Source organism: Coregonus lavaretus (assembly GCF_964263955.1).
Source record: "Coregonus lavaretus genome assembly, chromosome: 15".
Lineage (NCBI taxonomy): Eukaryota > Metazoa > Chordata > Actinopteri > Salmoniformes > Salmonidae > Coregonus > Coregonus lavaretus.
The window spans coordinates 38,027,438-38,039,497 of NC_140002.1; the positions used below are offsets into that span (position 1 = coordinate 38,027,438).

At 40.6% G+C, this 12,060-nt stretch overlaps 1 protein-coding gene across 1 annotated transcript in view; it reads left to right on the top strand.

The window, feature by feature from the left end:
• Window positions 1-1,494: 1,494 nt before the first annotated feature.
• Window positions 1,495-12,060, top strand: part of LOC311142268 (gamma-aminobutyric acid receptor subunit beta-4-like) — a gene marked incomplete at both ends in the record, with an annotated part of 44,500 nt that continues 33,934 nt past the window's right edge. The window contains 2 exons of the mRNA XM_084177889.1: window positions 1,495-1,574; window positions 3,112-3,206. Coding sequence (XP_084034015.1) covers window positions 1,495-1,574; window positions 3,112-3,206 — 175 coding nt within the window. The remainder of the gene's footprint in view (window positions 1,575-3,111; window positions 3,207-12,060) is intronic.

The following is a 12,060-nucleotide window of genomic DNA, read 5'->3' on the forward strand; positions in this document are numbered from 1 at the left end:
CCTTACAGAAAGCCTCCTCTTCTGTATGAAACACATATTGTCTGATTGTAGCATGGGATGTGAATATGAGTAATAATGTGATTATCGTTCAAATAAATACTTGAATAATGTTTTATGCTATTAAAAGTATTGATCTAATATTCTCAAGTGGCTGCAGGAGTGCTTGTGTATGTTCTTTACCTGCTTACACAACTGTAAATATGTAATATGAACTGCATTTAGCTGCATTTGTGTGTGCGAAAGTGTAGTGTGTGTGCATGTTTGTGTGTGTTGTCTTCAGTGAGTACCCTATGAGTGTTGCTGTGTGTTCAAATATACTATGTGGGAAAGTGGTAATGCATGAAAACGCGCCGGAACGTGCTAGCAACATTCTAATGGGTTGCAGGGTGAATAGACTCATATGGGCATCATTTCACTTCATTCCTTGGCGATTCAGTGCATGGATAGGCTGCCGCTGAAATGATTCCTAAGATGTCAGATGTTTAATTATTTCAATTAACATTAGCATTTTATACAATGCATTAGGCTGAAGTTATTTCCCACGAAATCTTGTACAAGGGAATTGCAACACTTGTTTTCACAACCAATGCTCTTGCGGGTGTTCCTCAATCTTTGTCATTATTTGGTCAGTGCTTCGAGAAGAAGATGAACGAAACATGTAAGGTATTCAATCAAGAGATAAGGTTCGACAACGGAGACGACTGGGCTTTTCAGTAGGTTATCCTCTTTGACATTAAATCCAATGTTGTGATACATACACTGGCTGATATATATGACGAGTCATCCATATTTCGCTGTGTCTAATTTTTCACTAGAGGGGTGATATAGCCTGCTCTGACGTCTGCATCAGATATTGTCCATTGCATTTTTTTATAGGCATTTTTTCCTCACTGACTTTGAGTTGAGAGAAGCAAATCTACATCATCATAAGCAACAAAAGGGGAATGAAGATTTCTTTTTTCTTTTTTTACCCACTCCTCCCCTTTCACCCCCAAACATTTACAGCTAAAACAAATTCTTAAGCACATCATAGACTACATTGTGGAACAATCTCTAGCGCCGGAGCATCGCTGGAATCATGACTCTTCTGCAGGTTTGGACTGGGAAATTGCAACTGCCAATTTAATCAACAAGACGTTGCTGTTCCTTATCAGACTTCTCTCATTTTTCCTGGACTTTTTCGTTTTGAAAGAAGAAGGCTTGTTATCACTTTTTGAAAGTCTTGTGTAGGCTGTTATGAGCAAGATGTCGGATCTTCTGGTGTTGGTTGAGGGGGTCTGTGACCTGCACGGATTTCCATAGCTTGGGAAAACAGCTTGGACCAATTACGAGGTTTAAACACACGCATTTTGTATAAAGCCATTACATTACTAAATGTATCATATCTTTTTTTCCAGCAATTTATTTTAATTGCTTTTTTTTAAACTTTCTTTTCACAATTTTCTTTGGACCACAGGCGGTTGGATTATTGAAACTATATAAGGATTTGTGGAAATGTTGGGTCCTCAAGAAGATAAATTATGTGGAATTTTCTCTGCTTTGGCGGCTCTGTCCTTCGTTTGCTTTGCTCAAAGGTAAGACAGCGTTCTAAGATATATTTCCATGAGAGCAAAAGCTTATCATAAAGCTCAGAAGGCTATAGGCAGGAATAAAACCAGTGAAATCAGATTTTGTCAGCACCGATATTAAAGCGACATTACCACTCATATTGCGTTTGCATTCTAATACTTCATCATTTTATGTGGCGCACGCGCCTGTGTGCGAGCAAGAGGCGCGCGTTCATGTTGTCTATTGTAAAACGCACTCCTATCCAAATTGTAAATAGTGGCTAATTGGCTTGGGCCAGTATCAATCATATGTAATACAATCAAACCGTACATACCCGATAATTAGGCAGTAACAAGGCTGGGTCTATTAAATTAGCCATACCATTGATCAATCACCACGACTAGCTTTTTAATGGATATTAGCCAGAGGAATGTAGCCAAAGCCTCATCCTTACCTTAATTTTATGACATTAATTATAGACGTATATCGTCGCAATGTTTATGTAAAGAAGAACATCATAAATCCACCAAAATGCAAATTATCATGGCAAGTCTTGTTTCCACCCCCACCCCTATCAACAACACCATGTCGCGTACCTATTACCGATTCATCATTGATCAGCAGGAGAAAATAAAACCCAAACGCCTGTCAGTCGTTTAAAGTAGGTCATCATCACATCAACACATGTGATTTTGAATTTGATTAAACCTTTTTTAATTCAGTATTCACACTGCTCTTCAAGTCTTCAGTCCTCTCCAATATTGCGTATTTTGAGCACCTGTAACCGCATAGTGGAGATCGTGAAGTAGGCTTATCTATAGAAGGACGATTTCTTGACTAATGTTTTGTCATGTCCAGTGTAAATGAAGACATATAGGTAGGCCGACAAAATAAGGTCTATATTCACCACGTTACCATAGTATATTCCCCGCTGGCCTACATTGCATTTAGCCTACTGAGCCTGACAACATTTGCCCGCTAATCAAACAGCGGTGGCCCCAAACTGGGTCTTCCATTTTGACATTTCAATTTCATTGTAGTGGCCTATCATGACAGGAAATGTAAGGGGTGATCGCTACACTTCTCACGCGCCTACAAGCATTGACACATTCATCAGCTCTTTGATTTCATACTTGTTTATGCCTCATTAATTATGTGGTTAATGACATTGTTATTCAGTGTTAATAAGTAACATATCAATCAGGTATTTTATTTAATTACGTCATTTAAATACTTCTGCTTTTCTCAATGTCCTACTGACACTGACATGCATTTAGATGTAAGAGGTGAGTCTTTAGCATGCCAGGTGTAGCCTAATTCAGATCACCTCAAGAAAGCATGCTCCCAATCCCCTCTAAAGCAGTGGTTGTTGCCATAGACTTACCAATTAGAAATGTAAGAAATATTTAAATGTCATATTTTAGGTTTGCTATTGAATATTGAGCAAGTTGAAGGCTACAAGTGTAATGTGAAACATATTCACAAGTAGGCTAACTGAGCTTCACGTTTAGTTTCCATTCATGGCTCCTGACAGGGTCTTGAAACTGTGCTTTCTTTCCACAGCACCTCCAATGGACAAACCGGAATATCTGTGGCCAAGGCCACCGTGGACAAGTTGCTGAAGGGGTATGACATCCGTCTAAGGCCTGATTTTGGAGGTATGTGAGATATATTGCACCTGTGCTATTGGTCGTTATTTTTCTGAAACCATTTGAAATGTTAGCCTTTGGAACACCAAAGGCAGAGGCTTTGAAGTGACTGCTACCATATCATTGCTATGCATCTATTCACCACCACATATGGAAGATGGCTTGTTCTCTAGAAGTGTGGCACATACAGAATCAGTCTAACACTAGTTTTCTTGGCGTACAGCTTCAGTGAAGGATTGTTAACCAAGGGTTGTGTCAGTACACAAAGTCTTTGGAATAGAAAATGACATGAAGCTTTTACCTACCGAAGCAATTAATAGTGGGAAGCTAGGCTAGTACATTGGTATAATTGTAGAGAACAACATAATGGGTTGAACCACTAGAGTGTGGTGAGTTTTGAAATCAAGCTGAAGACAAGTGATTCAGACTGTAGCCATAGCAGTGAGTTCAGTCCTCTCTAGAATGCAGGGAAGGCCAAATACGTTTATTATTGTGCAGTTTGTCAGTGGACATTGCTGTTGAAACACTGACAAAAAGAGAAAGTTGTATAAAATGAAAGCTCATTCATAAGGTTTAAATGTTGCTTCAATAGTAATAGGAAAGCAACAGCATTATCTTGAAAGATAATTCTGTCATAACAGTCTTATAACTGTGTGGGGTTGGTTTGTCTGATCTTATGCATTCAAGACATAAATAAGAACTGATCAAGTCAAATGAGTGATCAAGGTCAAGCACACCTGGTGAAACATCTGATTATAGTAACATCTGATTATATAATAATAATTATATATATATATATATATATATATATATATAATCATAATATAATCTTAGTACCTTAAAATACACATATTTTAATCACTTACATGTTATCCCAAAAACATGTTCTTTCTGCTTTAACGTTTGAAGCAGCCAATCTGTGTTGTTGTAGAAACAGGTTTTCAACAACAAAAACGGTTGTAAAACATAATTCAGCCATTATGTCTTTATTTGCTGTACTTTTCTCTCCTATCTTTTCTCTCTCAGTGGTTAACGTCAAGCTAGAAAGAGCTCCTCTGACAGAGCTGTGTTATTGTGTCTTTGGGATGTCTCTCTCTCTCTCCCTCTCTCTCTCTCTCTCTCTCTCTCTCGCGTGCGCTCGCTCGCTCTCCCTCTCTCTCTCCTCTCTCTCTCTCTCTCTCTCTCTCTCTCTCTCTCTCTCTCTCTCTCTCTCTCTCTCTCTCTCTCGTGCCTTTGAATGATGCTTTGCTTAACGGTCTACACTTGAGGTCAACATAAAAACATTGCATTAAGTTTTTTCTCGTCCAGCTCGCTCCTTGCTTTTCAGCCCTAGTCAGTTCCCATTGCTGCTCCACACTGCAGCACGCTAAGTTGTTAGTCTGAGTGTCCCGGGCAGGCAGCGGCAGCGCCTCTTCCACTAGCCAAGGCTCCCTCAGGCCAGGGAGCTGTAGTCCATCACATCCTGATAACTCCATCATCAGTCAGCCACTTCTGTCCTGACACAACTGCTGACCAACTTCGTCTCCGGAGAGCCAAAAGAACAAGGGAGGCCTTTTAATTGGTGCCCCATGCTGGACTCAGACATTGAAGCTATTGTGCTGTAAGCCCGAACCAGAATAGAGAAAACTGACCCAGAACGCTATACTTGTCGATGATAGAGCCTGTGGTTTAAATGGTTGAATCCTGGCTTGCCCAGGGTGCTGCCGTGGGAACCAGTTGATGTGTGGTGGCCTTAATGCTGGTCCGCATGAAAACCCAGGCTGCACTCACTCCACACAGCCCCCTGTCCTCTCACCTCTTCATTGATCCCTGAGCCAAACTGGAATTCAACTGACAGAGCCCTAAAACGGTCAACACAACCCAACGCCAGGCTTTCACACACTATCCCCCCACCCCCACCCCAACATCCACCTACCTCCACTACTCAGGGGGATCATATCAATGGGATTTAATTCTCTATGCTTTAGTTTAAGGACAAACTAGTAAACCTTTACTTTGTAGCGTGAATGACATCAAGGGCTACTGTGTATCTGGGTCTAATTTAGCAGTTTATTTACATATAGTCCAGAGTATGATCAGCGAGGTTAGCAAAATGGGAAGCCTACAGTATGTTAAGATAGTACTGTAAAACAATAAAGACAGCTTTTCCATCTCACTGTACTCTCCTCTGCTATGTTCCTGTAGTATTCAGTGTTGGGTTAGTTGCTGATGGTGAGGCCTTGTATTTCTTACCTCTTTTACTCCTTTCATGTTTGTGTAGATTATTGGCTTTGGCTCTTACTTCTCCACAAATAGCCCATGGATGTAGTGTACTGTCTGACTGAGAAAGAGCCTGTGCTAAGCATTATCCAAACCACCCATGTGCTCTGTTGAATCTGATTATGCATTGAGGTAACTAGACAGACAAACAAGGTAGGAAAATAATACATCAAAGTGCTTGATGATGATGATGATGAGGATGATAATGGATTATGGTGGTAAGGCCAATGGTTGGTTTATATATGGCAATACATTCATTATATTGTCATATTTCTGTAGAATCGTCTTGCTTTGGCCTTGGCTAATATAACTTGACAATAGGAAAAAAGACATAGACAAGGAAATGAAAGAAAGAGATAAGGAGAGAGAGAGTGTTTATCTGTCAACGTTGAACCTCTCTTGTCTCTGTTCCTTCTTAGAGTAGGACCAAAGTAAAGTGCATTTTCAATGTTTTGTTTATTTGGTGTTGTTTCAAGCCTCTTCATTGCCTTTTTAAAAATGCAACCAAGTCCATGGGCTAGTTGTATTCACTTAAAACTACACTGAACAAAAATATAAACGCAACATGTAAAGTGTTGGTCCCATGTTTCATGAGCTGAAATAAAAGATCCCTAACATTTTCCATACGCACAAAAAGCGTATTTCTCTCAGTTTTTGTGCACAAATATGTTTACATCCCTGTTAGTGAGCATTTCTCCTTTACCAAGATAATCCATCAACCTGACAGGTGTGGCCTATCAAGAAGCTGATTAAACAGCATGATCATTACACAGGTACACCTTGTGCTGGGGACAATAAAAGGTAACTCTAAAATGTGCAGTTTTGTCACACAATACAATGCCACAGATGTCTCAAGTTTTGAGGGAGCGTGCAATTGGTATGTTGACTGCAGGAATGTCCACCAGAGCTGTTGGCAAATAATGTATTGTTCATTTCTCTACCATAAGCTGCCTCCAATGTCGTTTTAGAGCATTTGGCAGTACATTCGAGCGGTTTGCTGATGTCAAAATTGTGAACAGAGTGCCCCATGGTGGCGGTGTGGTTATGGTATGGGCAGGCATAAGCTATGGACAACAAACACAATTTAATTATATCAATTGGCAATTTGAAAGCACAAAAATACTGCTACGAGATCCTGAGGCCCATTGTGAGGCCCATTTTTTTTTTAAAGGTATCTGTAACCAACAGATGCATATCTGTATTCCCAGTCATGTGAAATCCATAGATTAGGGCCTAAAAAAGTTATTTCAATTCACTGATTTCCTCATATGAACTGTAACTCTTTGTAGTCAATATGCAAATGATGGGCATTGTCATTGGCTAGTTTGAATTTAGACAAGAGTCTCTTAAATCATAAAGTACACTGCCCCTCTAATTGAACAAATGTTTTTATGCACCTATGGCCTGTTAATGTATGGATTTATACAGTGCATTCAGAAAGTATTCAGACCCCTTGACTGTTTCCCCATTAGTTACAATACAGCCTTGTTCTAAAATTGATTAAATTGTTTTTTTCCCCTCATCAATCTACACACAATACCCCATAATGACAAAGCAAAAACAGGTTTTTAGATATTTTTGCAAATTTATAAAAACGGAAATATCACATTTACCGTACATAAGGATTCAGAACCTTTACTCAGTACTTTGTTGAAGCACCTTTGGCAGCGATTACAGCCTCGAGTCTTCTTGGGTATGATGCTACAAGCTTGGCACACCTGTATTTGGGGAGTTTCTCCCATTCTTCTTTGCAGATCCTCTCAAGCTCTGTCAGGTTGGATGGGTAGCGTCACTGCACAGCTATTTTCAGGTCTCTCCAGAAATGTTAGATCGGTTTTAAGTCCAGGTTCTGGCTGGGCCACTCAAGAGCATTCAGATCCTTGTCCCGAAGCCACTCCTGCGTTGTCTTGGCTGTGTGCTTAGGGTCGTTGTCCTGTTGGAAGGTGAACCTTCGCCCCAGTCTGAGGTCCTGAGTGCTCAGGAGCAGGTTTTCATCAAGGATCTCTCTGTACTTTGCTCCGTTCATCTTTCCCTCGATCCGGACTAGTCTCCCAGTCCCTGATGCTGAAAAACATCCCCACAGCATGATGCTGCCACCACCATGCTTCACCTTAGGGATAGGGCCAAAGAGTTACATCTTGGTTTCATCAGACCAGGGAATCTTGTTTCTCATGGTCAGTCCTTTAGGTGCATTTTGGCAAACACCAAGTAGGCTGTCATGTGCCTTTTACTGAGGAGTGGCTTCCATCTGGCCACTCTACCATAAAAGCCTGATTGGTGGAGTGCTGCAGAGATGGTTGTCCTTCTGGAAGGTTCTCCCATCTCCACAGAGGAACTCTGGAGCTCTGTCACAGTGACCATTGGGTTCTTGGTCACCTCCCTGACCAAGGCCCTTCTCCCCCGATTGCTCTGTTTGGCCGGGTGGCCAGCTCTAGGAAGAGTCTTGGTGGTTCCAAACTTCTTCCATTTAAGAATGATGGAGGCCACTGTGTTCTTGGGGACCTTCAATGCTGCAGAAATGTTTTGGTGCCCTTCCCTAGATCTGTGCCTCGACACAATCCTGTCTCGAAGCTCTACGGTCAATTCCTTTGACCTCATGGCTTGGTTTTTGCTCTGACCTGCACTGTTGACTGTGGGACCTTATATAGATATATGTGTGCCTTTCCAGATCATGTCCAATCAATTGAATTTACCACAGGTGGACTCCAATCAAGTTGTAGAAGCATCTCAAGGATGATCAATGGAAACAGGATGAACCTGAGCTACATTTAGAGTCTCATAGCAAAGGGTCTGAGTACTTATGTAAATAAGGTATTTCCGTTTTTATTTATTTTGTATTTGCAAAAAAAATGTTTTTCGCTTTGTCATTATGGGGTATTGTGTGTATGTTGATGAGGAAAAATGTTTATTTAATCAATTTTAGAATAAGGCTGTAACGCAACAAAATGTGGAAAAGGCAATGGTGTAAAGTACTTAAGTAAAAATTATTGAAAGTACTACTTAAGTTGTTTTTTTGAGTATCTGTACTTTACTTTACTATTTATATTTTTGACAACTTTTACGTTTACTCCACTACATTCCAAAAAAATAAAAAAAATGTTTTCCTCAATATATTTTCCCTGACACCCAAAAGTACTTGTTACATTTCAAATGCTTAGCATGACAGGAAATGGTCCAATTCACGCACGTCTCAATAGAACATCCCTGGTCATCCCTACTGCCTCTGATCTGACTCTCTAAACACAAAATGCTTCATTTGTAAATGAAGTCTGAGTATTGGAGTGTGCCCTGGCGATCCGTAAATTTAAAAAACATGGAAATCGTGCCGTCTGGTTTGCTTAGTATAAAGAATGTGAAATTATTTATACTTTTACTTTTGATACTTAAGTATATTTTAGCAATTACATTTACTTTTGATACTTAAGTATATTTAAAACCAAATACTTTTAGACTTTTACTCAAGTAGTATTTTGCTGCGTTACTTTAACTTTTACTTAAGTCATTTTCTATTAAGGTATCTTTACATTTACTCAAGTATGACAATTGGGTACTTTTTCCACCACTGGGAAAAGGGGAAGGGGTCTGAATACTTTCCGAATGCACTGTATAACATTTCCACTATAAAATGGAAATGGAATCAGCTATTGTCTCAGAGATACTGCCATTAAATTAATGACCTCCTATAAAGGCTTTATTTACAACCTCTTATCAGGTCAGCTTTTGACAACCTTGATTTATATGAGATTGTGGTTTCTCATTTGGAGCCAGGCCTTTCAACAAAGACAGCCCCATGTGGCCCCACACATGGACGGTCTCACGACGAAGGAGCCCATTTACGGTCAGATCATATAAAACATGGCCCAGTGTTTAATTAGCAAAATTGAAAAGAAGAAGTTGCCTGTATTCGCAACATGTCACACCCAAGGCCATGATACACAAAGAGCTTTTGTGACAAGGGAATTTCTCCCCTTTAGTTTTTTCTTTGTGTTGACAATAGGGAGAGAAATATGTGGTGTGATTTCAGCAGTAAGTAATGTGTTGCACTTGAATTTGTTTTAATTTCAACGATGTGAGGACACATCATCAGCCCTCTGTCACTGCAGGGAAGTCACAGCGCTGGGAGCATGTGGTCAGTACTAAAGCCCCTCCCGCATAAACACAGGCACACACACACACACACACACACACACACACACACACACACACACACACACACACACACACACACACACACACACACACACACACACACACACACACACACTCACAGCACTAACAGTCTTATTCTATCCCTTTTCATCCCCATCTTAGTCACCCATACCCTCTCTTTCCCTCTCTCACATAAATAAACACATGCATACACGCTCCCACATACACACTCCTGACCACTCCGGCACACAGAGGAGTCATGCCCATAGGGGGCACAGGGGCACGTGCACCCTCAGATTTTTCCTGTTTACTACTAGCCACCTAGCAATTTTATGAAGTTGGCTTTAACTAGCCCAGATAGGTTCCCAATCTCCCAACCTCATAACTAGCTACCAAGAGGCCATTTCAGGCTATTAATCAAGTTAGAGTAGCTAGGTTGTCTAACTATCTTAGTTGGGATGCCTGCTGTCCAGGTTGGTAGACTTTAGAAAAACAAGTAATAACTAAATGTACTGAATAAGACTCACATTCCTTTCAATCTTTTATCCAGATTTTAGCAGAGATGCAGAGAAGCATATATACAGTGGGGAAAAAAAGTATTTAGTCAGCCACCAATTGTGCAAGTTCTCCCACTTAAAAAGATGAGAGAGGCCTGTAATTTTCATCATAGGTACACGTCAACTATGACAGACAAATTGAGGAAAATAAATCCAGAAAATCACATTGTAGGATTTTTAATGAATTTATTTGCAAATTATGGTGGAAAATAAGTATTTGGTCACCTACAAACAAGCAAGATTTCTGGCTCTCACAGACCTGTAACTTCTTCTTTAAAAGGCTCCTCTGTCCTCCACTCGTTACCTGTATTAATGGCACCTGTTTGAACTTGTTATCAGTATAAAAGACACCTGTCCACAACCTCAAACAGTCACACTCCAAACTCCACTATGGCCAAGACCAAAGAGCTGTCAAAGGACACCAGAAACAAAATTGTAGACCTGCACCAGGCTGGGAAGACTGAATCTGCAATAGGTAAGCAGCTTGGTTTGAAGAAATCAACTGTGGGAGCAATTATTAGGAAATGGAAGACATACAAGACCACTGATAATCTCCCTCGATCTGGGGCTCCACGCAAGCAAAAATCCCAGAACCACACGGGGGGACCTAGTGAATGACCTGCAGAGAGCTGGGACCAAAGTAACAAAGCCTACCATCAGTAACACACTACGCCGCCAGGGACTCAAATCCTGCAGTGCCAGACGTGTCCCCCTGCTTAAGCCAGTACATGTCCAGGCCCGTCTGAAGATTGCTAGAGTGCATTTGGATGATCCAGAAGAGGATTGGGAGAATGTCATATGGTCAGATGAAACCAAAATATAACTTTTTGGTAAAAACTCAACTCGTCGTGTTTGGAGGACAAAGAATGCTGAGTTGCATCCAAAGAACACCATACCTACTGTGAAGCATGGGGGTGGAAACATCATGCTTTGGGGCTGTTTTTCTGCAAAGGGATCAGGACGACTGATCCGTGTAAAGGAAAGAATGAATGGGGCCATGTATCGTGAGATTTTGGGTGAAAACCTCCTTCCATCAGCAAGGGCATTGAAGATGAAACGTGGCTGGGTCTTTCAGCATGACAATGATCCCAAACACACCGCCCGGGCAACGAAGGAGTGGCTTCGTAAGAAGCATTTCAAGGTCCTGGAGTGGCCTAGCCAGTCTCCAGATCTCAACCCCATAGAAAATCTTTGGAGGGAGTTGAAAGTCCGTGTTGCCCAGCGACAGCCCCAAAACATCACTGCTCTAGAGGAGATCTGCATGGAGGAATGGGCCAAAATACCAGCAACAGTGTGTGAAAACCTTGTGAAGACTTACAGAAAACGTTTGACCTGTGTCATTGCCATCAAAGGGTATATAACAAAGTATTGAGAAACTTTTGTTATTGACCAAATACTTATTTTCCACCATAATTTGCAAATAAATTGATAAAGTAATCCTTCTACCCCCCCCCCCCCAAAAAAAAAAAAAAAAAAGTATAATTGTAAAGTGGTTATCCCACTGGCTATAGGGTGAATGCACCAATTTGTAGTCGCTCTGGATAAGAGCGTCTGCTAAATGACGTAAATGTGCCCTTGAGCAAGGCACTTAACCCTAATTGCTCCTGTAAGTCGCTCTGGATAAGAGCGTCTGCTAAATGACTAAAATGTAAAATGTAAATGTAATAAAAAATCCTACAATGTGATTTTCTGGAATTTTTTTCTCATTTTGTCTGTCATAGTTGACGTGTACCTATGATGAAAATTACAGGCCTCTCTCATCTTTTTAAGTGGGAGAACTTGCACAATTGGTGGCTGACTAAATACTTTTTTCCCCCACTGTATATATATATATATATTTTTTTTTTTTTACCACCATTCAGGAGGATGCAAACAGCTCAAGAGGTATGTTTAGATGT